Source organism: Orcinus orca, chromosome 10 (genome assembly GCF_937001465.1).
Source record: "Orcinus orca chromosome 10, mOrcOrc1.1, whole genome shotgun sequence".
NCBI lineage: Eukaryota > Metazoa > Chordata > Mammalia > Artiodactyla > Delphinidae > Orcinus > Orcinus orca.
In genome coordinates this window covers 70,330,807-70,358,797 of record NC_064568.1, presented here as the reverse complement: position 1 = coordinate 70,358,797, position 27,991 = coordinate 70,330,807, and the positions used below count along the sequence as shown (strand labels likewise).

General features: G+C 39.0%; 1 protein-coding gene across 2 annotated transcripts; it reads left to right on the top strand.

Annotated features, from left to right (window-relative positions):
• The first annotated feature begins 11 nt into the window (after nucleotides 1–11).
• GLO1 (glyoxalase I) lies at nucleotides 12–27,991 on the top strand. Of its 2 annotated transcripts, XM_033424093.2 has the most exons (7): nucleotides 12–221; nucleotides 12,035–12,117; nucleotides 14,918–15,058; nucleotides 15,940–16,007; nucleotides 16,722–16,811; nucleotides 19,674–19,809; nucleotides 26,687–27,991. In XM_033424093.2, exons 1-6 carry the CDS (start codon nucleotides 138–140, stop codon nucleotides 19,760–19,762), a joined length of 555 nt encoding a protein of 184 aa, XP_033279984.1. In that variant the 5' UTR covers nucleotides 12–137; the 3' UTR covers nucleotides 19,763–19,809; nucleotides 26,687–27,991. The 2 variants fall into 2 exon arrangements, with proteins under 2 accessions (XP_033279984.1, XP_004267695.1); XM_004267647.3 differs by having other exon boundaries at nucleotides 16–221; nucleotides 19,674–26,707.

Sequence of the window (27,991 nt, the reverse complement as noted above, 5' to 3'; positions counted from 1 at the left end):
CAATTGGCTGGAATTCAGCGGCTGCCCACCCCGTGGTGCCGTCTTGCGGGCGCTGGTGAAGGGAGCTTCACGGCCGGCAGAGTGAGAGTAGCTGCTGCGTTCCTGGCCACCTTCGTCCGCGTTACAACAGTGCGGCCATGGCAGAACCGCAGCCCGCGTCCGGCGGCCTCACCGATGAGGCCGCCCTCGGCTGCTGCAAAGACCCGGACCCCAGCACCAAGGTGGGCGCAGAACCTAATTCTCCAGAGTCGGGGCCCGCCGTGCGTGGCGCGACTGGGACCCCAAGGAGGGAGCAGTCCCTCGGGCTCAACCAGGCCTCGCTTGGGCTGGATGATTCGAACTCTGGATTTGAACCCCATCCTACCACCACTGCAGCTCTGCCCGCCTTGGGCGGATCGGAGTGGGCTGGGAAGAGGGCCAGTGGTGTCCAGTGGGGGATCTGGAGAGGGTCCGTTTCTTCAAGTTGTTTGAAAGACTGCGATCCTGCTTGCTTTAACTTGCTTGATTTGGGACGGTAACAGGAAACCATGGCTAACCCAGGGTCAGAGCTCATGTCTGTGGGTGTGCGTGTTCCCCAGGGCAATAGAGGTGGAGGGTAAGAAAAGAGGTTTCTGAACTCCAGTCTACGTTCGAAGGTCTACGGGCCGGCTTTTCCCAGCCGGGATCATTTTCTGTAACTGTCCTGGCTCCGCGTTTAACTCCTCCAAACCAATCTGATAGCTCCTGACTTTAGCCGCGCCCAGAATTTCCCTTTGGGTTGGCCTTTCCGGTTGCTCACGGCCGCACTTTGCTCGGTGGCCCCAGGAGAGATTGGCAGAATCATGGAGCTTAGATCCGAAGGGAATCTTGGAAATTCCTTCACAGACCATCTCCTTGCAGCTGAGACCCAGTAAGAGGAATGACCAGTTGCATATGAAGACTCTCATCCCTTCAGCTTGCTTAACAGGTCTATACTGAGAGTCATTGTAACTCACTCAGGTGTGGTGCCTCCGGGCGTTGTCAAGATCAGACCGGGCAGCCGCTCCGGGGGTTTACTCCAGTGTACTCATCACTGTCAGAAAACGCCTTTGTATGTATTCATTTGACTGGGGAAGTTCTAAAATCCCTGAAGTCTGAGTATGTGCTTCGTACAGACCTCTAAGACCGGTTGGTGACTTTAGTCCCTTCTTGGCTCTTTGCCTTTAGGGTGAAGAGTCAGATACTTCTAATTGCTAAATCCTTTGACTAGCACCTGGTAGTACTTAGCTTATGAAAAATGTTAGTCACTGCAAAATTAAGAGGGAAGAGGTAAATATATACATTTCCTCTCACACTTAATCTTACTTTTTATACTCTTTAATGTTAATACCTTGTTATTTCACATAATATAGATTGAGTTATTCAGTGTAAATTAATTTCCCAGGTAACTGGGCATTTTATATACAGGACTATTAAAAAAAATATTTGAAGGAGAGCTTGATAAAATTGATTGAGTACAGTTCTTTGCATTCTTAATTTACACTTTTTTTTTGGCTGCGTTGGGTCTTCGTTGCTGCAAGTGGGCTTTCTCTGGTTGCGGAGAGCGGGGGGCTACTCTTCGTTGCGGTGCACGGGCTTCTCATTGCGGTAGCTTCTCTTGTTGCCGAGCACGGGCTCTAGGCGTGCGAGCTTCAGTAGTTGTGGCTCGCAGGCTCAGTAGTTGTGGCTCGCCAGCTCTAGAGCAGAGGCTCAGTAGTTGTGACTCACGGGCTTAGTTGCTCCACGGCACGTGGGATCTTCCGGACCAGGGCTCAAACCCATGTCCCCTGTATTGGCAGACGGATTCTTGCCACCAGGGAAGTCCTACACACTCTTAATTTATGTCAATTTCTCTTGATTAGAAGGTTTTTTTGTTTTTTTTTTGTTTTTGGCCATGCCATGTGGTATGCATGATCTTAGTTCCCTGACCAGGGATCGAACCTGTGCCCCTGCATTGAGAGCATGGAGTCTTAACCACTGGACCTCCAGGGAAGTCCCAGTAATTATTTTTTGAGATTAGTTGTTTTGCACCCTAGAAGCACCATATGGGGGACATAAAATGGAGTATATAATAGCAGCTGGGATATACTGAGTGTGCCAGGCCCCGGTTTGTTATTTTAAGTACATTACTTAATTTAATCCTCACAACAACCCTGTGAGGAAGGCAAAATTATCTCCGTTTTATATATAAGTAGACAATGGCACAGAGGTGTTGAGTAATTTGCCTAGCGAGGAACCCACACTCCCTATTGTGCTTCTAGAGTACTGACTACAGCAGTAATTTTGGAACTTGACATGAAGGAAAGTAGAAAACCTAAATGAATTAATTCAGTCTGATCACTGATCATCTGCTATATGTAAAGAGCATGGTAGATACCTTGGGGGACATTCAAATGAACAAGATGAAGTTCCTCCCTTCACCAAACATACACCAACTCTAACATAAGATGGAACTGGGATTATGTGCTTTTGAAATTATAAAGCACTGTGGGAGCGCAGAAAGTAGAGATTTTCAAAGGTGGCATCTGTGGTATACACAGGGTATTTGGAGGCTGAAGACCTACGTTTGAATCCCCAATTCTGTCATTGGCTATAGTGATCTTAGCAGGGTGTAAACAAAGCTGCTATAAGGATAAAATGTATCTATGATCTTTAAACTATGAAAAGCAATACAATTCAAGGTTGTATTTCAACTGTGGATATCAGGGAATGCGTCAAGCAGAAGGTGGGCGTGAGTCTAGGCCTTGAAAGATGGATGGGGTCCCAACATCACATGGGAGACGGTTACATGGGAGGGCATTCTAGGTGGAGGAAACATCTGAGCAAAAATGTGGTGAGATGGCAGAAAGATGCAATGTGGAGCATGTTCTGGAGAAATGAGTTACCTTGTTTTTGGTTCACGTTCAAGTTATCTAAGTGGTGGAGCAGTGGTGGAGAAGACTAGAATTGTAGGTTGGGGCCAGATCATGGAGAGAGCTTAGAATGTTACTTCTAGGAAAATCGAATTTTATATAGTTAGTGGGGAATCACTGAGGGATTCAAATCATTCTACAGAATAGATTGGAGGGATCCAAGCCTGGAGGTGATGAGAACACCTAAAAGGCTCTTCCAGAAGGTGAGAAAAGTGATGGGGGCCTGGTTTGGAAAGAAGAGAGAACAGCAGTGATAGAAAGTCAACTTGTTTGTTGATTATTTGCATCTTTGTCATAAAGGCAGACCAAAGAATGTACGGCTGCACCACCTTCTGGGCTGTCTTACTTAGCTAACTTTCTTCAAAGGCCAAGTGCTTCTTTTCCCAAGTAGTGATCTCCTGAAATACATTCCTTTTACTGTCTATCAGTGTCCTTTGTTAAATTTTTTGGAGTCCCTTCCCATCTGAGTGGTAAATGATGAGGTCAGGGAAAACTTTCAGTGTTGGCGACGCTTAAGCTGGGTTTTACCAAATCAAAGGAGGTAGCTAGGCAGAGTTGCGGGTAGGGGTTGAGGGGAGAAAGAATGGCAAGGAAGGAAGAAGGACAATGGCCAGATGGATGAATGACTGTTCTCGGCAGAGAGAACTGTAGTATATATAAAAGCACGGTGACATCAGAGAGCTGATGCAGGGACCTACAGGTATACAATGAGACTGAAGTTACAGGCAATAGGAATTAAGGGGAAGGTACATAAAACAGTCATTGGGATGCTCAAAGAAAATACGAACATTCTCACTTGGTTCATTTGTTTTTCTCATCCTATGAAGATTTCTGTTTGGTAAATGTGTTTTTTTTAACATATGCTTTATTATTATTATTTTATTATTATTTATGTATATTTCTCTGTGTATACAATTAAAATATATATACATTTATGATGGGGCATACTCTTTTTTTTTTAACTGCTAAAGGTATGAAGTCAACACCATTTAAGGTGACCAGTTTAGTGGAGTGGTAATAAAAGATGAAGTTAGAGAAGTATGCAGCAACTGCATGTGTGTCCTTTGGGGACTTTCTTCTAAAAGTTGTGAGGTACTACTGAAGGACTGATTTTTTTTTTTAACATCTTTTTTTTTTAAATAGATTTTATTTATTTATTTGTTTATTTTTGGCTGCATTGGGTCTTCATTGCTGTGTGCGGGCCCTCTCCAGCTGTGGCGAGCAGGGACCACTCTTCGCCGTGGCACACGGGCCTCTCACTGCGGCGGCCTCTCCCATTGTGGCTCCTGGACTCCAGAGCGCAGGATCAGCAGTTGTGGTGCACGGGCCCAGCCACTCCGTGGCATGTGGGATCTTCCTGAACCAGGGCTTGAACCTGTGTCCCCTGCATTGGCAGGCGTACTCTTAACCACTGAGCCACCAGAGAAGCGCCTGAAGGATTGATTTTTAACCTAGAAATGACACAGTTGGCCTTTTGTTATAGAAAGATCAGTCTGGTACCATTATAGGAAGATCACTCTGGATTGCATTTGGGTTAGCCTGCAAGAAGCAGAGAGACCAGGCAGGCTTTGACAGTCGTCTAGGCAGGAAGTAGAGAGGACATGAGCAAGGTAGAAGTGATCTTTGGAAAGGCAAGGAGAAAGATTCCAGAGGGACTTGAGCAGTCAGGTTAATGGGACACTTGGATTGGATTACAGAGGGAGTGGCGAGGAAGGAATCTGAGAAGACTTCAGGGGTCTGACTTGGGCTGACACCCAAGTCAGATTCTAGAGGCATTCCCTGTTGGTGATGTAGGAGGGAATATTTATTTGGGCTGTAATTAATTTGATATTTTGACTCAGGTGGAAATGTTGAGTAGACTGGATGGAGATGTAAAACCAGAGCTGAGGTTAGAGGTATGGCTGCAAGATTGAAACTTCCCTTTTCTGAAGATGGAAGGTGGTAGAGGCAATGGAGATTTTGATTTTGATTCTGAGTAAGATTTAATATGTAAAGCTCCTTAGTAACAGTTCTAGAGAAATGAGTGTCTTCATCACTAGAAAGAGAATTTGAAAGGTAGGACACAAAGTCAAGAAACTTTTTTGCCACTGCTGTAGCTTTTTTTAAAAAATATATTATTTATTTATTTATTTATTTTTGGCTGTGGTGTGTCTTCGTTGCTGTATGCAGGCTTTCTCTAGTTGCAGTCAGCAGGGCTACTCTTCATTGCGGTGCACAGGGTTCTCATTGCGGTGGCTTCTCTTGTTGCAGAGCACGGGCTCTAGGCGTGTGGGCTTCAGTAGTTGTGGCATGCAGGCTCAGCAGTTGTGGCTCGCAGTCTCTAGAGCACAGGCTCAGTAGTTGTGGCGCACGGGCTTAGTTGCTCCGCGACATGTGGGACCTTCCCGGACCAGGGATCAAACCCGTATCCCCTGCATTGGCAGGAGGATTCTTAACCACTGCGCCACCAGGGAAGTTCCCAGCATAATTCTTAAAAACCCTAGGATTTTCAGAATGGTTATGAGCATTGGCTTCAACTTCAAGTCACCAGCGTATTAGCTCCTAACAAGAGAATCAGCCTGTCCTTGGAAGCTTTGAAGGCCTTGACTTCTCTCTAACTATGAAAGTCCTAGGTGATATCTTCTTCTAATATAAAGCTATTTCATCCACACTGAAAATCTTTTGTTTAGTGTTGCCACCTTCATTCATTATCTTAGCTATTTGGATAACTTGCTGCAGCTTCTACATCAGCACTTGCTGCTTTACCTTGTATTTTTATGTTATGGAGCTGGCTTCTTTCCTTAAACCTCATGAACCAACCACTGCTAACTTCAAACTTTTCTTCTGCAGCTTCCTCACTTCTCACAGCCTTCTAGAATTGAAGAGAGTTAGGGCCCTGCTCTGGATCAGGCTTTGCCTTGAGGGAATGGTGTGGCTGGCTTGCTCTTCTATCCAGACCACTAAAACTTTCTCCATAGCAGCAATAAGGCTGTTTTGCTTTCTTATCATTTGTGTGTTCACTGGAAGAGCACTTTTCATTTCCTTCAAGAACTTTTCCTCTGCTTTCACAGTTTGGCTAACTGGTGCAAGAGGCCTAGCTTTCAGCGTGTCTCAGCTTTTGACACACCTTTCTCACTAAGCTTAATCATTTCTAGCATTTGATGTAAAGTGAGAGACATGCAACTCTTCCTTTAACTTGAACACTTAGAGGCCATTGTAGGGTTATTAATTGACCTAATTTCAATATTGTGTCTCAGGGAATAGAGAGGTCCGAGGAGAGGGAGAGAGATGGGGCAATGGTCTATCAGTGGAGCAGTCAGAACACACACAATTATCAATTAAGTTTGTCATCTTATGTGGGCATGGTTCATGGCACCCCAAAAGGATTACAATAGTATCATCAGAGATCACTGATCACATATCACCATAACAAGTACAATGAAAAAGTTTGAAATATTGTGAGAATTACCAAAATGTGGCACAGAGACATAAAGTGAGCAAATGCTCTTGGAAAAATGGCACTGACAGACTTGCTGGACACAGGGTTGCCACAAACCTTCACTTTGTAAAAAAACAAAAAACAAAAAACAAAAAAAACAATGTCTGTGAACTGCAACAAAGTGAAATGCAATAAAACAAGATGTGCTTAGATAGAACAAAAACAGGAGGACTCTGAAAAGCAGAGAGAATGGCAGACTGGCTAGGGACCTTGAGACCCTAGGAATAACATGGTGGTATACACACACACACACACACACACACACAAGCTATGCAAAGAGTGTATGCAGAAACACTATAGATAAATCAAAATGGAATTATAGAAAAAAATTCCAGTGACCCACAAGAAGGCAAAGATAAAAAGAAAGGACAAACAGAAAACAAAAATAAAATGGCCAATTTAAGCCCTAATAGTTCAATAATTACATTAGATGTAAATATACCAATTAAGACAGATATTGGTGGAGTGGATTTAAAAGCATGCCTCAAGTTATCTATTTGTGAGGTGATGGGTGTTAACTAAATTTGTGGTAATCATTTCTCAACATATGTAAGTTGAAGTCATGCTGTATACCTTAACCTTATATAATACTGTATGTCAATTATATCTTAATAAAACTGAAAGAAAAATAAAAATAAAAACATGCCCCACCTATATGCTGTCTACACGAAACTCACTTCAAATGTGATGACAGAGGCAACAAAAAGGATGGAAAAAGATATATAAACGTTAATCAGAAGAAAGCAGGAGTGGCTATATTGTTTCAAATGCAGTAGACTCTAGAGCAAAGACAGTTATAGAGAAGTACATTATATGATGATAATAGGGTCCATTGACTAAGAAGACATAGCGATCCTAAATGTGTGTGCCTCAAACAATAGAACTGCAAAAAATATGTGAAGCAAAGACTGATATATGGAAGGAAAAAGAAAAATCCACAGTTTTAGTTGGAGACTATACTCCTCTCTCAACAATTGATTGAACTAGACAGAAAATTAGCAAGGATATAGACAAACTCAGCAACGCCATCAATAAACAAGATCTAATCAAGATTTATAGAACATTACAGCCAGTAACAGCTGAATACGAGCATACCTTGTTTGTATTGCACTTTGTAGATACTAGGTTTTTTTTACAAATTGAAAGTTTGTTGCAACCCTGCATGAAACAAGCGTGTTGGTGCTATTTTTCCAACAGCATTTGCTTGATTCTCTCTGTGTCACATTTTAGTAATTCTTGCAATATTTCAAACTTCCACTGTTATATTTGTTATGGTGATCTGTGATCAGTAACCTTTACAACTCACTGAAGGCTCACATGATGGTTAGCATTTTTTAGCAATAAAGTATTTTTAATTGAGGTATGTACATTTTTTTAGACATAGTACTATTGCACACTTAATAGACTACAGTATAGAGTAAACATACATGCACTGGGAAACCAAAAAATTTGTGACTTTTTTTTTAATATTTATTTATTTGGCTGCGCCGGGTCTTAATTGTGGCACATAGGATCTTCGTTGCAACATGCGGGATCTTTTAGTTGCAGCATGTGGGCTCCTTTAGTTGCATCATGCAGGCTCTTAGTTGCAGCATGCAGAATCTAGTTCCCTGACCAGGGATTGAACCCCCTGCACTGGGAACGTGGAGTCTTAACTACTGGACCACAAAGTCCCTGTGTGACTCTTCATTGTGATCTTTGCTTTGTTGCAGTGGTGGCAAACCCATGATATTACCGAGGTATGCCTGTATAGTTTTTTTTCAAGTGCACACAGAAGAGATACCAAGGTAGACCATATCATGGGCCCTAAAACTAACTTCAACAAACTTGAAATAATTGAAATTATATAGAGCATGTTCAACCACAGTAGAATCAAACTAGACATCAGTAGCAGAAACATAACAGGAAAATCTCTAAAAACTTGGAAACTAAATAACACATTTCTAAATAATCCGTGGATCAAGAGGAAGTCTCAAGGGAAATTTTAAAAATTACATTGAACTGGATGAAAATGAAAAGAGCATCTCAGCTAAGACAGTGCTAAGAGGGAAATTTATAGTATTAAATGCATATATTAGGAAATAGGAAATGTCTTAAATCAAGAATTTGTTTCCTCCTCAAGAACCTAGAAAAAGAAGAGCAGAATAACGCAAAGCAAACAGAAGGAAGGAAATAATAAAGAGCAGAAATCAATGAAATTTAAAACAAATTAGAAAAAAATCAGTGAAACAGCTGATTCTTTGAAAAAAACCAACAGAATTAACAAACTTGTATCAAGACTGACAAGAAAAGAGAGAAGACATGAATTACCAATATCAGGAATGAAATAGGGGATACCACTACAGACTGCAGACAAGAGAAGGGTGATAAGGGAATACTGAAAACAGTTCTACATACATAAATTTGACAACTTACATGAAATACACCGATTCCTTGAAAAACACCAACTACCATAACTTACCCATATGAAATAAATAATTTGAATAGCTCTATAACATAAGGAAATTGAATTCATAATAATCTTTTTAAAAAAATATCTTCAGTTCCAGATGATTTCACTGGAGCATTCTTCCAAACATTAAGGAAGAATTAGCATCAATTCTACACAATCCCTTCAAGAAAATTGAAGAGGAAGGAACACTTTTATTCATTTTATAAAGCTGTCATACCACCCTGATATCAAAACTAGGTGAAGACAGTACAAAAAAAAAGAGATATTACAGACCAATATCTTTCATAAGTATGGATGTAAAAATCCTTAACAAAATATTAGCAAATAGAATTCAGTGGTATATAAAAAGAATCGCATACCATGATCAAGTGAGGTTTACTCCAGGTATGCAAGGCTGGTTCAGTATTAAAAAAAATCACAGTAACTCACCATATTAGGAAGCTAAAGAAGAAATATCACATGACAAAATTCAACACCATGATTTAAACACTTTTGTTTTTTCAGAAAAAATAGGAATGGGAGGGAACTTCCCAACTTGATAAAGAGCATCTATGAAAAACTTAAGAGCTAACATTATACTAAATGGTGATGCATTCTCCTTAATTTGGGGGAACAAGGCAAGTTTGCTCTCACCACTCTTATTTGACATAGTGCTGGAAGTTCCAGCTGGTACAGTAAAGCAAAAAAGGAAATAACAGTCAGGCAGATTGGAAGAAAGAAATAAAACTGTCCCTATTTGCAGATGACACGATTGTCTACATAGGAATCTTAAGGAGTCTAAAAACCCTGGAACTAGTAAGTGAGTTCAGCAAGGTTGCAGAATACAAGATAAACATACAAAAATCAATTGGATTTCTATATATTAGCAAAGAACACATGAGCACCAAGATTAAAAATACAATACCATTTACAATTGCTCAACAAAATTAAATATCTAGGTATAAATCTATCAAACATGTACAGAATTTGTATGCTGAAAATTACACATCGTTGATAAAGGGAATCAAAATCTAAATAATGGAGAGACATACTGTGTTCATGATTGGAAGACTCAGCATAGCAAAGATGTCAGTTCTCCACAAATTGGTATACATGTTTAACACAGTCCCTATCAAACCTTTTCTCTTTAGATATAGTCAAGGTTATTCTAAAATTTATGTGGAAGGCAAAGAGAGTAGAATAACTAAATCTTGAAAAGAATAGGGTGGAAGGAATCAGTCTACCTGATTTTAAGACTCACTATATAGCTGCAGTAATCATTACTCCATGGTATTGTCAGAGAGATAGATATAGATCAGTGGAAAAGAGTAGAGAACCCAGAAATAGACTCACACTAATAAACCCAACAGATTTTTCACAAAGATGCAAAAGCAATTCAGTGGAGAAAGGACAGATTTTTTCAACAAATGGTGCTGTAGCAATTGGCCATCCATAGGTAAAAAATGAAGCTTTACCTGAGTTCACATCTTATACCAGAAAATCCATTTAGAGGTGCTCAAAGGGACCTTCACTTTGACCCTTTGGTTCACTCCCTGCTCCACTTTTTATAGTTTTGTCAGGATTACATTGTAGGCACGTAGTACATGTACTAGAAATATCCCTGATTGTACCTTTAAAGTTTTTTCACAGTAGTTTTAAATTAATTAGATTTGGAGATTGCCCACCCCGACCCTCACAAAAGACTGATTATTTCTATCATTCTTCCTTTTTATAAGGCAAAGGAGCAAATCTTTGTTACCTTGTAATCATCCCAGAAAACCCAAAGATAGTTTGAGCATAAAAGACATCTTTTATTATTCTGAATTTAGAGCATAATAAGGAAAAGACAAAGTTAAGAACTGTCTCATGAGACAAGACATCAACTTTAGTCTTTTTTAAATGCAAGATATATTTATTTCAAACAATATTTTAGAACCATAGCAATAAACAGTGATTTTTAGAAACTTTTAAAGAAAGGAACATTTTTCCAAGATCATTCAAGTGTTTATCAAAAGTAGCAGAGGTATTCTGTTACAGAGAGTTAGCAGAATATCTTGGTGATAAAAAGAAAACTGTTATCTGAGCATAGAATAACTTGATCATCTTATAAAAAGCAAGCCCTGCTTGTTTTTTTATATCGTCCAAATAATACTTTGGCAACAAAGGATTTACACACCTCTATTTTTTATGAATAACTCCACTAACATTGAATATACTTTTAATCTTTTTGGCATGTATAGACTCCTTTTTACAAGTTAAAAATGATTTTAGAGTTTATATTTGTGTTTTCTTAGAAATAATCTATCATGTTAAATCTTCTCAGTCAGAAAAATGGTGTATCTTTCCATTTTTTAAACTATTTTTTCCAGCTTTATTGAGATAAAATTGACATATAACGTGTATGTCATATACCATGGGCATGTCCAAGTGCTTCTAAAGCAGCGTTTTAAATGTCTTCATATATTCTACTATGCCTGTGTCATAATTTATCTATTTCTTCATTGTTAGAGGTAGGTTAGCAAGGTGGTTGAAAGCAAGGACTTTGGAACCAAACTGTTTGCACTGCAGTTTTTTCTCTGCCACTTACTTTCTTAGCAGTAAAATGGGGATGGTATAATACTTATCTCAGAGAGTAGTTGTGAAGATTATATAAGTTAATTTCTGTAAATCATTTAGAACAGTGTCTGGACCATAGTTACTGTGTAAATGTTGTGATGAATGTCTTTATACATAAATCTTTGTCCAAGTTTCTAATTATTTCCTTACATAGATTTTTAGAAGGGCAACATTTTGATTGATGAGTATGAACTCTTTAAGACTTTTAAAGACTCTTCAGATCCAAATTGCTTCTTAGAAAGATTGTAGGATAGGTATAGGGTTAGGATAGGATAAGGATAGGGATAGGATAAACACGGTTGTTGAACTTGTTTTACAGCACTTGGCACAGAGTCTACAGAAAAGAAAAACAAACAAACAAAACAACAACAAAAAAATCCTCTCTGACTAAGGTACCTGGATTTGAACATAGCCTTTATGGACTGAACACAGGTATTTAATAATAATAAAGCCATGATGGACTGAGGGGACAAAATTTCTTTCTTCTTAAACAGTGTGTTGCAATGGTGGACTGTTGGTATTTTGTTACAGGAAGCAAAATTAGTGTTGATAACAAGTAGTAAAAGTTAAAGGTGTTTAATATATACTGTTTCCCTTTAGGATTTTCTCTTGCAGCAGACCATGCTGCGAATTAAGGATCCTAAGAAGTCATTGGACTTTTATACTAGAATTCTTGGAATGACGTAAGTAAACTGTTTATTGGTGCCTATAATGTTTAAATACATAGCTTTGCAAATATAGGGAATGTTTTCAGATTCATTGTAAAAATGGATTAAAGTTTGCTTCAAAGGTCACAAAAGTCCTTTTGGCCAGGAGTCTGGGACTAGGCTTGACTGACTAGGGGTTCTGTCAGGTTCCTCTCCTCTATCCCAGCCAGGCTCACTGGGCAACATGACACCAATACTTGCATTTTCTCTGACTCCCTTCTCTCTAAGAGCTGCCAGTTAAATCCTTAATGTGTCCAGACTGTTTTGATGTTATGGCCACTTTTAGCCTCTTGTTTACTTCAGAAAAGATATAGCTATTAAGACACAATACTTAGAAAATGAATGAGTTTTAGGTAAACTCATTCATTTTCTAAGTTTTAGGTAAACTGGCCGTCTATTCCATTTTTATAGGATGTGTTCTCTTTTTTGCTGAATAGGTAATATTCACTGATCTTATAATCTTTAAGACATATTTCTTTTTCTTGATTTGTTTCCCAAAATAACATGAGGGTTTTTATTTGTTTTGGGTAATATAGATACATAAAGAATAAAACAATCTTTAATTTACTGCCTAGATAACCTCCATTGACATTGAGAGAAAACTTCAAGTAATACAGTATATGTCTATGTTAGAAAATCTGACCAATTCTGAGAAATACAAAGTGAAAAGTGACAGCTTCCGTCCCCCAGTCCTCTTCAAAGATAACTGCTGTTAACAGTTTCTTATAATTCTTTGCAGAAAAAGTAGTTTTGTATGTATTTATGACATATTTAAAGGGCAGAATGAAACCAGATTTACTGAACACGTGCTGTTTGCCAGGCACTTTATATCTCATTTCGTTGTTTATGGTTTATGAGATAGCTTATATCCCTATTTTACATGGAAGGAAGAAACCAAAGCTTAAGGACATTAACTTAATGACCCCAGATTCCACAGTGGGCACATGGCAGAGCTGGAATTTGAATCCAGGTTTGATCAACTCCAATGTTGACCTTGTTTTTAAAGAGCCCCCAACTAGGGTACAACTTGACATTATATTGAAAGATATGCTGAGCTGAGAAAAGCAAGTTAAAACAGGTTCAAGTGTTCCATTTCCCATCTGATTGGTCCGTCTGCTTTGGTAGGTGCAGTTTTCAGAATTGGAGTGCAGTTTTCAGAATTGGAGTATTTGAGGTGTTTGATACATCGTTATAAACAAGTTAGAGTAAATCTTATTTGTGATGAGTCAGTACATAGCTCTTAGTGGGCCAAGGCATATAACATGACAGTAATAAGTAAAAGATTTGGAACAGAACTCTAGAAACTTTCCATTTGCTATGCTGCAACGATTCCCTCTCGTTGATTTTGAATGAGGTCGTGTTTGAGCATTTAATCCTCCCTAATCTAAAGAAAATTGTATTGTGTGTATCCTCATTCTACCCTACTCCTTGCAAAATAATCTTACCCTCTTTAAACTCAGTTGAGAGGCCACGACTTCAGTGAATCTTCTCAGAACCTCAGGATGAGTAATTCATCACGCACTCTCATGATCAGTCTCTCCTTTTCCACTGCTCTTTCCCCTCAACCTACAGAAAAGCTTAAGTCTTCTCTATTCTAGGATAATTCTTGCCCTCCGCTCTCTTGCTGTCCTTCCCGTCATCATGACCATCTGTACAGGTAGACCAGCACTTAACTGTGTCACTTGCTCACCTCCCATTCTCCAGCTTCTGCTGTCGCATGCTGCTGAAACTGCCCTCACAGGACCTTTCCATATTTGCTCACCTCTTCTCAGACCTAATCCTGTCTGACCTTTCTGCAGTATTTGATACTGTAACCACTTCATTGTTGACATTCATGTCTTTTGTGATATTAATCTGTCCTTCTCTCTTAACACCTATCCTCAGTTTCCTAGGAGTTTTGGCATAGTAAGAACTCAATAAATTTATTTTTCTTTAACTCAGTGTCGTATAGCTGAAAGAACAATAAGGTGTGATGTGTTATATTTTTCACTAAAAATAAATAAAATTTTCTTTTGAAGATACCTTTTGCCATTTATAAGCAAGTACCATAAATCCAACTAAGTTTCATTATATTTGAAGAATTGATGAATTACAAAAGTTTCCATTTTTATTTTTATTTTTTATTTTTTTTGCGGTCCGCGGGCCTCTCACTGTTGTGGCCTCTCCCGTTGCGGAGCAACAGGCTCCGGACGCACAGGCTCAGCGTCCGTGGCTCACAGGCCTAGCTGCTCCACAGCATGTGGGATCTTCCCGGACTGGGTCACGAACCCGCATCCCTTGTATTGGCAGGCGGACTCTCAACCACTGCGCCACCAGGGAAGCCCAAAAATTTCCATTTTAAAAAAAATTTTATTTCACTGATATATATAGATGAATAAATATTTTTAAATTAGACTTTTTAAAATTGATTTTCCTTGCTTTTTCTATTAAAACAGCCTCACCAGGCTTCCCTGGTGGCGCAGTGGTTGAGAGTCCGCCTGCCGATGCAGGGGACGCGGGTTCGTGCCCCGGTCCAGGAAGATCCCACATGCCGCGGAGCGGCTACACCCGTGAGCCATGGCCGCTGAGCCTGCGCGTCCTGAGCCTGTGCTCCGCAACGCGAGAGGCCACAGCAGTGAGAGGCCCGCGTACCGCAAAAAACAAAACAAAACAAAAAACCCCAGCCTCACCACATACAGCTCTTATTCTTAGTAGAACTTGAATATTGTTATGTTGATTTTAGTATGAATCAGCTTTTCCTATTGTTAATTGATTCAGACTTGTTGTTTAATTTCAGACTACTCCAAAAATTAGATTTTCCCACTATGAAATTTTCACTCTATTTCCTGGCTTATGAGGATAAAAATGACATCCCAAAAGATAAAGATGAAAGAGTAGCATGGGCATTCTCCAGAAAAGCTACACTTGAACTGACACAGTGAGTATGAGTTTTTATTTTGTTTATATACTCTACATTTTTTTGAAGCTTATTTTTTTTTAACTTTTTTTCCTTTCTTATCAGCTTAATTCAAATCAGGTCTACCTAATCACTTTCAACTTATAACAGTATGTTTGAGTATTTTATATGGATCTTACGGTCTTTGTATTGTTCTTGTGGCATGGATAGGGCAAGTGAGATCATTTGCCTTTTAGATAGAGAATATAAGACTGAAATGGCAAGATATTTTTCAAACGGTAGCTAATGAATGTTTAGGTACTGTAAGTAAGGTCTTCATAATTTCAGCATTTTTGTTGAAATTGGCATTCCCCTTCTTTCTTTTTTATTCTTTATGTTGTTTCTGTGCACCCGCTAAAAACTATCAAAAGAGGATTTGTAAAAAAAAAAAAGAGCATTTGTTTCAGGGTGTGTGATTTAATGTGTCCCCTGATTCAAAACAGCCCTGGAATCAGAAAGACCTAGACATGAGTCTCGGCTCTGACAATACCTCTGTGACCCTAAACAAGTTATATCACCTCCCTAAGTGGCAGTCTCATTTGTAAAATGGAGATACTCAGATCTAGCCCTTGGAGCTGTTCTGAGGACTTAAAGAAGTATAAAGTACTTAGCACAAGAAATGGTAGTTGCTATTATTATAATTATTGTTCTTATCCAGATGCCTAGTTTTATTGTCTCCTTAGTCATTCTTTGCCCATTTGCTCTTTCTATAGTTGAAAACTTAATATTTACAGTAACAGAGATTAGACCAAGTATATTAAGTAGCATATATACATTGTAAGATTTCAAAGATTGTTGCAGCTTTCTTTTCAGAATATCTGTTCTCCAGGTCACTTGTAATTATGTTTTCCCTCCTTTTGTAGCAATTGGGGCACTGAAGATGATGAGGCCCAGAGTTACCACAGTGGCAATTCAGACCCTCGGGGATTTGGTATGTTTGCCTATTTGTGTGTAATAAACATGGATTTGTGTGATTTTTCCACTGTGTACCTATTTATGATTGTAAGCAATCTAAAACATTAAGTATAATCAATTTGTTAGGAGTATGGTTATTTTTATTTTCCACAAATAATTTTATTTAGGAGTTGTTTAATTTCATCATCTCAGTCTAAACTTTTTACATTTACTCTCTCACAATGATTTTACTTTTCAGTTTCAGTATTATATTTCCAGTAGATGTTTTAATTTAAAAAACAGAAAAACAAAAATGATGGTTAATAATAATCCCGATTTCTGCCAGCATACACTTCTGCCTTGATCTCAAATCTCTCAACCAAAACAAGAGTATTACCAATTTAAATTGGCTGCTGTGTAGTCAGTATCAATAATAAGCCCATTAAGCATGAGTAAATGGTTACTCTTTTGTGCTGTAGGTTATTCTTAACAGATCAAACTATTTATGAGCCAGTATTGGGCTATGTTAAATAATGTATAATTCAGAGCAACTAATTAATTTATTATACCCAGCCAGTTAGATTCTTGTTCTTTAATGTATTATAGGTTTTGAACCAGCTTGATTCAGTCTGTTTTCAGATGCCTTATGTTTTGAAATAAACTAGTTTTGGAAGCCACTTGTGGCACATAGGTACCCTGTTGTAATTTTTCCTTCTTTCTCTCTGCCTTGTTTTGGGGGTGATTGCCTAAGGTCACATTGGAATTGCTGTTCCTGATGTTCACGGTGCTTGTAAAAGATTTGAAGAACTGGGAGTCAAATTTGTGAAGAAACCTGATGATGGTGAGTCTGCTACTTGTTTTCTTCAGGCCTATGTTTAGTTATATAACATTTACTAAGTGCCCACAGAGGGTACTGTTGTAATAAAATCATTTTGGTTGCAAGTAACTTGGAATTCTACTCCAGCCAGCTTAAGGAAAGAAGGGAAATGATTGGAAGAATACCTAGTTATCTCAGGGAACTGAAAGGCAGCACCTAGGGTGGCTTCACATGGGACTAGTCACAGGATCTAGAGAGCTGTCAAGGACCTAGGCTCTCTCTCCACCCCTTGACCCTACCATTCTCTCAGTGACCACCAGCTTTCGCTCTCTCGAGTATATCTAACCACCTAAAAAAGTAAGTTCCTTAAAGTCTGTTTCATCTGCTGTTAATGTAACTACACCAAGTCTCTTCAGTTAATAATTTCCTGAATTTTTTTTTCATCCTTTTTCAACCTTTGCGTGTCCTTCAGTTTTAGATATATCGCTTGACATAGTATATATCTGGATTTTGTTGGATTTACATGTATTATAATTATTTTATTTAGATCTGTTTTTGCCACCATAATTTATTATTTAATTTTCATTTGAAATACTTCACTGTTTCATTTCAATCCTTTTTTTTTTTTCAATTAGGAGATTTGATATCCAAATATCCTCCTCCCTAGTAAGGAAAGAACTTGCTTCCCTCTACCTCCATTATGTTGCTGTTACTCAGGCTGGGATATTATTGGTCTATTTTTCCTTTTTCTTTGGCTTTGGCTTTTTATTTTAAGGTAATAAATATATCAAGGTATATATTTTTTCTCCATAGATCTCTTGCAGCATCTTTCAGATTTTTCCATTCCTTTATTAAGTACCTCAACCAAAACTGTTTTTAAAGGGTTTGTGAGGCAAAACTCTTGAAGCTCTGTATGTCCCAGAACCATGCCTTTATACATATGAATGACAGTTTTGTTGACTGTAAAATCTTAGGTTTATTTTCCTTCAGTCTTGAAAGTACATCTATATTGTCTTATTTTTGCCATCCAGTGTTGCTGCTGAAAAATCTGATTTGTGTTCCTTCATATAGTTTCTTCTGTTTTGTTCTAGAGGCTTTTTATATTTGTTATTTCTTTGTCCTTGCCTTCCTTCTGGGAGATTTCTTCAAACTGGCATACCAGTTAGCTAATTTTTCCTCAGATGTATCTGTTCTTATATTTATCTTCTGTATTCTCACCTATTATGTAATTAATTTCAGCTATTATGATATTGATCTTGAATTTTTGCTGGGCTCCTTTAATATTTTCTTGTTCTTGTTTCGTATTGGTCGTATTGAATATTCCCCGTTGCTTTTACATGTCTTAATAGTTCTTGGTCCCCATTGATCTAATATTTGTTCTTCTGTTTGAATGTATAATCCATTGTTATTTTTTTTGTTTTTTGTTTTTTTTTTTTGCGGTACGCGGGCCTCTCACTGTTGTGGCCTCTCCCGTTGCGGAGCACAGGCTCCGGATGCGCAGGCTCAGAAGCCATGGCTCACGGGCCTAGCCGCTCCACGGCATGTGGGATCTTCCCAGACCGGGGCACGAACCCGTGTCCCCTGCATCGGCAGGCGGACTCTCAACCACTGCGCCACCAGGGAAGCCCTCATTGTTTGTTTTATAGTTATATTCCTCAAATTCTTATTATTTTGGTCTCAGAGGTTTTTTGTTTTTTGTTTTGAAACTGAAACCATTAGCTATTCCAAACATCAGGCAGTGTGAATGGGGGAAGGCCAGACCTCAGTCCTTAAAAATCCACATGTTCTCAGGGAGATGTGCTGAGCAGAGAGAGAAAATAAGAGTTAAACAAATACTTCACATTCTGTAATCAGATCCTTTTCCCCCACTTTGTCCCTGATGGAGTAGTAGTATTAGTAGGAGACACTTCTGGGATTGTCTTTCCCTCACCCTGGTTGTGGGGAAAGTGAGATCAGTTGGTACCCACCTGTCTTTCTGCCCTTATCTACTCCCGAGGACATTTGAACCAGTAGTTTCAACCCCCCCACCCCCACCCCGTGGGAGTAGGTGCTAATGCGCAAGGCACTGGGAGAAGCAAGAGCCAAACTAACAAAACTCCTGTTTATTCTCCCACAGCCTTGTGGTCCAGCCAAAAGTACCCCCTTCCACACAAAGCAGGTTAAAACAGTCACTACCCCACCCCCACCATTCCTCTCCCCAACTATCACCTCAGGGGCATTGTACTTTTTTTTTTTTCCCCCTATTTTTTTAATCTGTGTTCCTCTGGGGTTGATCTTGAAGAAAGGAGCCAGAGATAGGAGTCAACTACTTCAGCATCTCGGTACCAAAATAAATTTCCGAGGTCACACTTTTCCATTTAAGCAAAGAACTCTACTACTAGACCTACTAACCTCTCAATCCCAGTTTTGAATTCCTGGGAGAAAGAATCTGATTGGCAGAGCTTGGGTTACACAGAATAGTGTATGACCTAAGCATCTCGGTCCTTTGGCTGTGTAGATAAGCCATGCTACCTCCTCCCTTGAGCACCTATCTATTTCCTTTATCCTCTTTAAAATAAGACAATTTCTTTGACTACTCAACTAGTAGCATGAATTGATAATGTGCAGGTGAAATAAATACCTGATACTTACAAGATGCAGCCAGTCCCACAGTTTATTTCAGGAGAGTTGGTTTACAGCTATGTGTAGAAGATAAAATATGTCATTCTGAAAATCGTGCATCTGGGCAACACCGACAATAGAATTTTTTTAAGTTAAAACTATAAACAAAACAATGTAATTAACTAAAATGCAAATTAAAAATTGAATTAATAAAAAATGTATTTAAAATTTTTAAGGTTTTTTTTTTAAAGTCTTTTCACTAATGAAAATCATTTTGTTTTACAGGTAAAATGAAAGGCCTGGCATTTATTCAAGATCCTGATGGCTACTGGATTGAAATTTTGAATCCTAACAAAATGATAACTATTATTTAGTTCTGTGAGAATGCTGCTTTGAGATTTCAGTGAAGACATTGTGGAAGGTAAAAAAGGAGACAATGTGATTCAAGATATTCATTTAACAGAAGCAACTAGGACTGATGGATTATTGTCTCAATTCAAATTGTTCTTAAGTCTATTTCCCTTTCCTATTTCAGCTATGTTTTTCACCTAACTGTTCAGTCATTCTAGTTTTAAAGTAGTGCTTTGTCTTATGTCCTTGAATGTAGTTGTATAACTACTTTTTTAGGCAATAATTAGAACAATTCCGTTCAGAGGCTGCATTTTGCCTTCTATCTTCTGACGAGATACAAGTCTACAAGTCTGCCTTTGAATCATCATTTAAAAAAAAAAAACCACTTAATATGTTTTGTTGTGATTACCTTCTGAGGTTTCAGTTCCTCAGAAGTAACTTAATGGGAAGTAAAGAACCCCAAACAAAAATGAAGCTTCATGTATATTTCAAATAGTATAAAGTTTATTTTACAAAAGAAAAGTTACTCTTGGGAGAAATTCAGAATTATACTGACAAGGATGTGGATAGAAAAACTAATTTCTTCTTCATTACAAAGTACTTTGAAAGTTGAAGGACTAACCTCTTTATTTTGGGATGGGGAAGAGGATGGGAATATTACATACTGGGTACGCAGACACGGACTAGGCTGTCACATACTTTATCTCCCTTAATCCTCCACAGTATCCTGTGAGATAGGAAGTAGGCTGGACATGCAAAATAACTTTAATGAATCCAAGGCAATATAAATAGGCTAAGGACTCAAGATCTCATCATCATTTTTAGTATTTAGATTATACCTCAAAAATTAGTACCTTGGGGTTTCCCTGGTAGCGCTGTGGTTGAGAATCTGCCTGCCAATGCTGGGGACACGGGTTCAAGCCCTGGTTCGGGAAGATCCTACATGCCACGGAGCAACTAAGACCGTGTGCCACAGCTACTGAGCCTGCGCTCTACAACCCGTGAGTCACAGCTACTGAAGCCTGCGTGCCTAGAGCCCGTGCTCTGCAACAAGAGAAGCCACCGCAATGAGAAACCCGTGCACAGCAACGAAGAGTAGCCCCTGCTCACAACTAGAGAAAGCCCGCGTGCAGCAACAAAGACCCAATGCAGCCAAAAATAAAATAAATAAAATAAATAAATTAAAAAAAAAATTAGTACCTCACAGTACCTCCTTCACTAGTGTTCTTTGTAAAAACCTTCAAAGAGTTTGAGCATTGTCCTCTCAGCTTTCGAGCCTGAGTACCACGGTGAGGAAGAAGCAGTGGAGGAAGTCTGGAGCATGCGGCTGCTCTGGGGATGCCTGGTTGTCCCTGTGCAAGTGGTGCTTGTGTTTCTTGTGAAGAGCCCCTACCCCAAGGTCTTCCAGATGCCAGTAATCATTTAGGATAAATTATGTTCAGTGATAACATAACTTAGTTATCACAAATCAGCTCAGTGGTCTTCCCTACCATGATTGACATTTTTTTTTTTAATTTTTAAAATTTATTTATTTATGGCTGTGTTGGGTCTTCGTTTCTGTGCGAGCGCTTTCTCTAGTTGTGGCAAGCAGGGGCCACTCTTCATCGCGGTGTGCAGGCCTCTCACTATTGCGGCCTCTCTTGTTGCGGAGCACAGGCTCCAGATGCGCAGGCTCAGTAATTGTGGCTCACAGGCCCAGTTGCTCCGCGGCACGTGGGATCTTCCCACACCAGGGCTTGGACCCGTGTCCCCTGCATTAGCAGGCAGATTCTCAACCACTGCGCCACCAGGAAAGCCCCATGATTGACATTTGATAGGTTTTAAAAAACAAACTGATTTTGAAAATCTCTTATGGCACAGATAATAAGAACATCCAGTTTGTGGTTTAACTACATCTGGATTTTTTGTGGACTCTAGTGGAAGACCTTTGGATAGGCCTTGCCAACTGTGCTTACACTGCTAGAAACACTTTCATTTCCTTTTTGGATGGAATGGATTTATGCGAGCAGTTCAAACAAAAAGCAGTACTTATAGACTGAAGTAAAATAAAATTTTAGAAAAGACTGTGTTTAATTTGTAAACTTCTATCCAGCATGTTCTTTTAAAAAAAAAAAAAATCTGCCCTTGGGGAGTACTGCAAGGATTTTTGAAGGGGCTTGCAGACTCATTGAGAACTGGGAATAGTTGTAATTCTATACATCAGGCAAAGCACATAATTTCTATGGATAAGGAAGGGTCGGGAAGATGAGAAGAGGAAAGTAAATGGATAAAGGATTTTGGTGGAAAAAGTGCAGAGAAGAAAAGACAAATATCAAAAATGAGTCATGGAAACCAGTGCTGGTACATTTTGGGTACTAGCATTACCAAGTGGGAGGGTTATTAGATTCATAAATTTAGTCATTTAAACCTTTTTTCCTCAGAAAGAAGCCTTCTCTACTTGCTAAGGAAAACTTGCCAAAAGATAGCCCTTGCTACTCTTTAAATCTGATCCCTGTATGCATTGAAAAAATATGTATTGTATCACTGGGCCTTGCTAGGGATTAGAACAATTCACTTCTAAATTAATTTATCTGAGCAGCAGTGACATGAAAGGGTGAGTAGAGCACAAGAAGTTTTCTTCTTTTGCATTATTGGACAGCCAGACTGTATAGCTTACTGTTAATGTAAAATAAATCAGTTGCTCATGAACCCTACATGAGACTCAGTTATAATACATATGGTCTGAATAGGAGCTGATGACTGTGAGAGAATCGCTACGGCTTCCCCATATAGCATTCTGACCAGGATTGCGTACAGTGTATATAAATATTCCTTGGCAACACAACTGCCTGTGAAGAGGGTTATATTGGTAAAGATGCATGCTGCTGACAATAAGAAAAGACCTGGGCTTCTCTGGTGGCGCAGTGGTTGAGAGTCTGCCTGCCGATGCAGGGGACACGGGTTCGTGCCCCGGTCCAGGAAGATCCCACATGCTGCGGAGCGGCTGGGCCCGTGAGCCATGGCCGCTGAGCCTGCGCGTCCGGAGCCTGTGCTCTGCAATGGGAGAGGCCACAACGGTGAGAGGCCCGCGTACTGCAAAAAAAAAAAAAAAAAAAAAAAAGAAAAGTCCTAACTCTATCAGATGTAACAAGCACTTCAGAAGTTCTGGAATTAGTTGATAGAGGGTTCAGAACTATCAGGCACTCTGGTTTCCTTCTATCTTTGCCAAACTGTCATTCTCAGCAGTTGTTTGGGGGGCTAATAATACCTGTGATCAAAAACACCTACTATGAGGACTTCCCTGGTGGCGCTAATGGTTAAGAATCTGCCTGCCAATGCAGGGGACACGGGTTCGAGCCCTGGTCCGGAAAGATCCCACATGCCGCAGAGCAACTAAGCCCGTGTGCCACAACTACTGAGCCTGCGCTCTAGAGCCCGTGAGCCACAACAAAGAGTAGCCCCGGCTCACTGCAACTAGAGAAAGCCTGTGCACAGCAACGAAGACCCAACGCAGCCAACAATAAATAAATTAATTAATTAAAAAAAAAACAAAACGCCTACTATGATTCCAGGTGTCACTGTACAATGTCCAGTGAAAGAAAATAACCTGTTTTTCCTTTTGTGTCTTTAATGAGTGTAAAACCTTTCTCAAAGCTCATCAGCAGAATTCTCCTTATGTCTCAAACCAGAATTGGGTCACTCGCTTGGCTCTAATCATTGACAGAGGGACTGAGACCACTCTGACTTAGATCGTATTTACTGCAGTTACCTACATGAGGGTAGACACCGCATCCAAATTGAAACTGCCAGAATGGAGGAGCAAATAAGGGCTTCTGAAAAGGCGAAACAGAAACTGCAACAGGGTGAAATTAAATATTGAGAACTTAGTGGGTGCAAGCGTGCTGTAAGAAATCAGAACACATTTCCTGCCCTCAAAGAACTTGTTCTGAGATTGTGGTTCTCAACTATACCAGACTTAGCAAACCCTCCTTATTATAACATGGGAACGTTTATAACATCTATCACACCCACTATCCTAAAACAAAATTCATATAACTTACCTATATACACAGTTTCAAAAAGGATCAGTCCAATGCCTTTATTGTAATAAAAAGGAGAAATAAATCAATTTTTAATAAAATATGCATTTCAATATGTAAATGCCCAGATACGACTACACTAGAAAACAATGAAGTAGTCAGGTGCTTTCTCTTATATATGGAAGAAGTAAAACTGTTCAATAGCGTACTGATAACTCTATTTGGTATTTTAAAATAGAGACTAAATTCATGATTCCTGAAGAGCTATAATGTTACAACTTTATTTACTTATTTATTTTTTTGGCCACGCCACGTGGCATGGGGAAATCTTAGTTCCCCAACCAGGGATCAAACCCATGCCCCCTGCAGTGCCCTCGAAGTCTTAACCACTGAACCGCCAGGGAAGTACCAGTGTTACAACTTTAAATGCATACTGATAACAGGTGTGTTTTATTGGTCACTCAAAGAAATTGAATGATGTTACTGTTGGAAGCATCATTTTCCAAAATGGTGATCAATTCTCATGGAGGTTTTGAATAAAAGAATAATATTCCTTTTGTTTATAGGGTAGTTTTGTCCCCAGTGAATATTAAAATTATACATACAAATAAGTAAAATGGAAGTTCTAGGCTCAGAAGATAAAAGCAGATGTTATAATTTTTTAATTGACGTAACATTGTGTAAGTTTAAGGTGTGCAGTATGTTGATTTGATACCACCATAGGGTTAGTAACACCTCTATCACGTCACATAATAATCAATTCTTTATTGTGATGGGAATGATTAAGATCTAGTCTCTTAGCCTAGAAATCAACTACAAGGAAAAAACTGCAAAAAACACAAACATGGAGACTAAACAATATGCTACTCAATAACCAGTGGGTCACTGAAGAAATCAAAGAGGAAATTAAAAAATATCTGGTGACAAATGAAAATGGAAACACAATGATCCAAAATCTATGGGTTACAGCAAAAGCAGTTCTAAGCGGGAAGTTTATGGTTATACAGGCCTACCTCAGGAAATAAGAAATCTCAATCTAACCTTACACCTAAAGGAAAAGAACAAACAAAACCATCCTTGGCTAGCACTTCTGCTAGTATATAGGTGGTGACCCTGGTGGAGTGACCCAGACTGTCATCTCTGAGGGGTCTGAGCCCCTGGATGACATGTCCTTTTCAGACCAGCCAGGGTTGCTGCACTTGTCCATTTGCCTTTAAAACTGGGCATGAGCATACCAACAGGCACGTAAGGGGGTCACATGGATGCTAAGCATACTCCTGGCTGCCCCCATTGTGTAGCAGCAGCCCCACTTCTTCCTAATGATAAGGGTCACTTGCTACTGCCGGAATGGTGATTCTTCTTGTCCAAAGTAACAGGGCAGCAACCAAAGCTTAAAAGTAATGGGATTAATCCCAAAGCAACCTACAGATTCAATTAAAAACCTATCCAAATCTTAATGACTTTTTTTCAGAAATGGAAAAATTCAAACTAAAATTCACATGGAATCTCAAGGGACCCCAAATAGCCAAAACAATCTTGAAAAAGAAGAATAAAGTTGGAGGATTCACACTTTCTGATTTCAGAACTTACCACAAGCCTTCAGTAATCAAAACAGCATGATACTGGCATAAAGACAGACATATAGACCAATGGGATAGCATAGAGCCCAGAAACAAACCCTCACACATATGTCAAATGATTTTTGACAAGGATACCAAGAGCATTCAGTGTGGAAAGGACAATGTTTTCAACAAATAGTTCTGGAAAAACTGGATATCCACACACAAAAGAATGAAGTTGGACCTTTATCTTATACCATCTGTAAAAATTAGCTCAGAATGGATCAAACAAATGTAAAAGCTAAAAGTATAAAACTCTTAGAAGAAAACATGGGGGAAAGCTGCATGACATTGGACTTGGCAGTAATTTCTTGGATATGATACCAAAACAAACAGGCAACAAAAGAAAAAAATAGACAAATTGGACTTCACTAAAATTTAAAACAAATTTAAATTTAAATTAAAGGGCACTATCAACAGAGTGAAAAGGTAACCCACAGAATGGGAAAACATACTTGAAAATCACATCTGATAAGGAGTTAATATCCAGAATATATAAAGAACTCCTCCAATACAACAACAAAAACAACCCAGTTAAAAAATGAGCAGAGGATTGAAAATCAAAACCACAATGAGATACCATTTGCACCTATTCAGGTAGCTATTATATATAAATGAAAACAAAAACAGAAAATAACAAGTGTTGACAAAGATGTGAAGAAATTAGACCCCTTGTTCACTGCTGGCAGGAATGTAAAACAGTGCAGCTGCTGTAGAAAACAGTATGGCAGTTCTTCAAAAAATTAAACATAGAATAACCATATGTTCAGCAATTCCACTTCTGGATATATACCCAAAAGAAAACAGAGACTCAAACTGATATTTGTACACCAGTGTTTGTTAGCAGCATTATTCACAATAGCCAAAAGGTGGAAACAACCCAAATGTCCATTGATGGATGAGTGGATAAATAAAATGTGATATATACATACGATGGAACGTTATTCAGCCTTAAAAAGGAATGAAATCCTGAAACATGCTACAACATAGATGAACCTTGAAGACGCTGGGCTAACTGAAATAAATCAAACACAAAAAGATAAATACTGTGTGATTCCATTTATATGAGATACCTAGAATAGTCAAATTCATAGAGACTGAAAGAATGGTGGTTTCCAAGGATTGGAGGGAAAAGGAAATGGGGAGTGATTGTTGAATAGGTACAGAGTTTCAGATGGGGAAGATGAAAAAGTTCTGGAGATGGATGATGGTGATGGTTTCACAACAATGTAAAGGTACTTAATGCCATTGAGTTGTATACTTAAAAATGGTTAAAATGGTAAACTTCGTTTTGCATATTTTACCACAGTAAAAGAATTAATGGGACTCATATTGTGTGCCCTGGTGAAAGTGTCTCACTTTCTAGAAGGACCTCTAGACAAGCAGAACCTGGAGTTGTGGGGATAGGAAGCACAAATTCTCCAAGAAGATAACTGGAGCAATGGTGGTAAGAGGGGCTGCTTATATTTTCCACCGTAGTTGCTGAACCCATATGATACCTATTGGGAGTATAGTACTAATCATGATAATTGATTTTGGGTATATAATGTGTCCCTTCGGTTTTTAAGTAAAAATAAAAGACACGTTTTTCATTTTCACCAAGAACTTTATTGAACAACATATCCACCCTTTTGTTCCACTACCTTCTGCCATTTTTCAGGCAACTTCATAATTCCATCTTCCCAAAACTTTTAATCTTTTTGAGCAAAGAACTGTTGCAGCTGCCTTTTACAGTCTTCCAGGGAATTGAAATTTTTTCCATTAAGAGAATTTTGTAAAGACCAAAATAAATGGAAATCCGAAGGTGCAATGTCTGGTGAATACAGTGGATGAATCAGAACTTCCCAGCCAAGCTGTAACAGTTTTTGCCTGGTCATCAAAGAAATATGTGGGCTTGCGTTATCCTGATGGAAGATTATGCGTTTTCTGCTGACTAATTCTGCACGCTTTTTGTCGAGTGCCGCTTTCAGTTGGTCTAATTGGGAGCAGTACTTGTTGGAATTAATCATTTGGTTTTCTGGAAGGAGCTCATAATAGAGGACTCCCTTCCAATCTCACTATATACACGACATCACCTTCTTTGGATGAAGACTGGCCTTTGGTGTGGTTGGTGGTGGTTCATTTCACTTGCCCCATGATCTCTTCCATTCCACACTGTTGTACAGTATCCACTTTTCATTGCCCATCACAATTTGTTTAGAAACAGAACGTTTTTATTATGTTTCAGTAGAGAATCACATGTGGAAATATGGTCAAGAGGGTTTTTTTGGCTTAACCTATGCGGAACCCAAACATCAAAGCAATTCACATAACCAAGCTGGTGCAAATGATTTTCAATGCTTGGTCTGGATATTTTGAGTATGTCCGCTATCTCCCGTGTGGTATAACGTTGATCGTTCTCAATTATTGTTTCAATTTGATTGCTATCAACTTCAACGGGTCTACCCAACTGTGGAGCATCGTCCAGCGAGAATCTCCAGCACGAAACTTCACAAACCACTTTTGACACCTTCGATCCATCACGGCATCTTCTCCATACACTGCACAAATCTTTTTTGTGTGTTTCAGTTGCGTTTTTACCTTTCTTGAAATAATAAAGCATAATATACCAAAA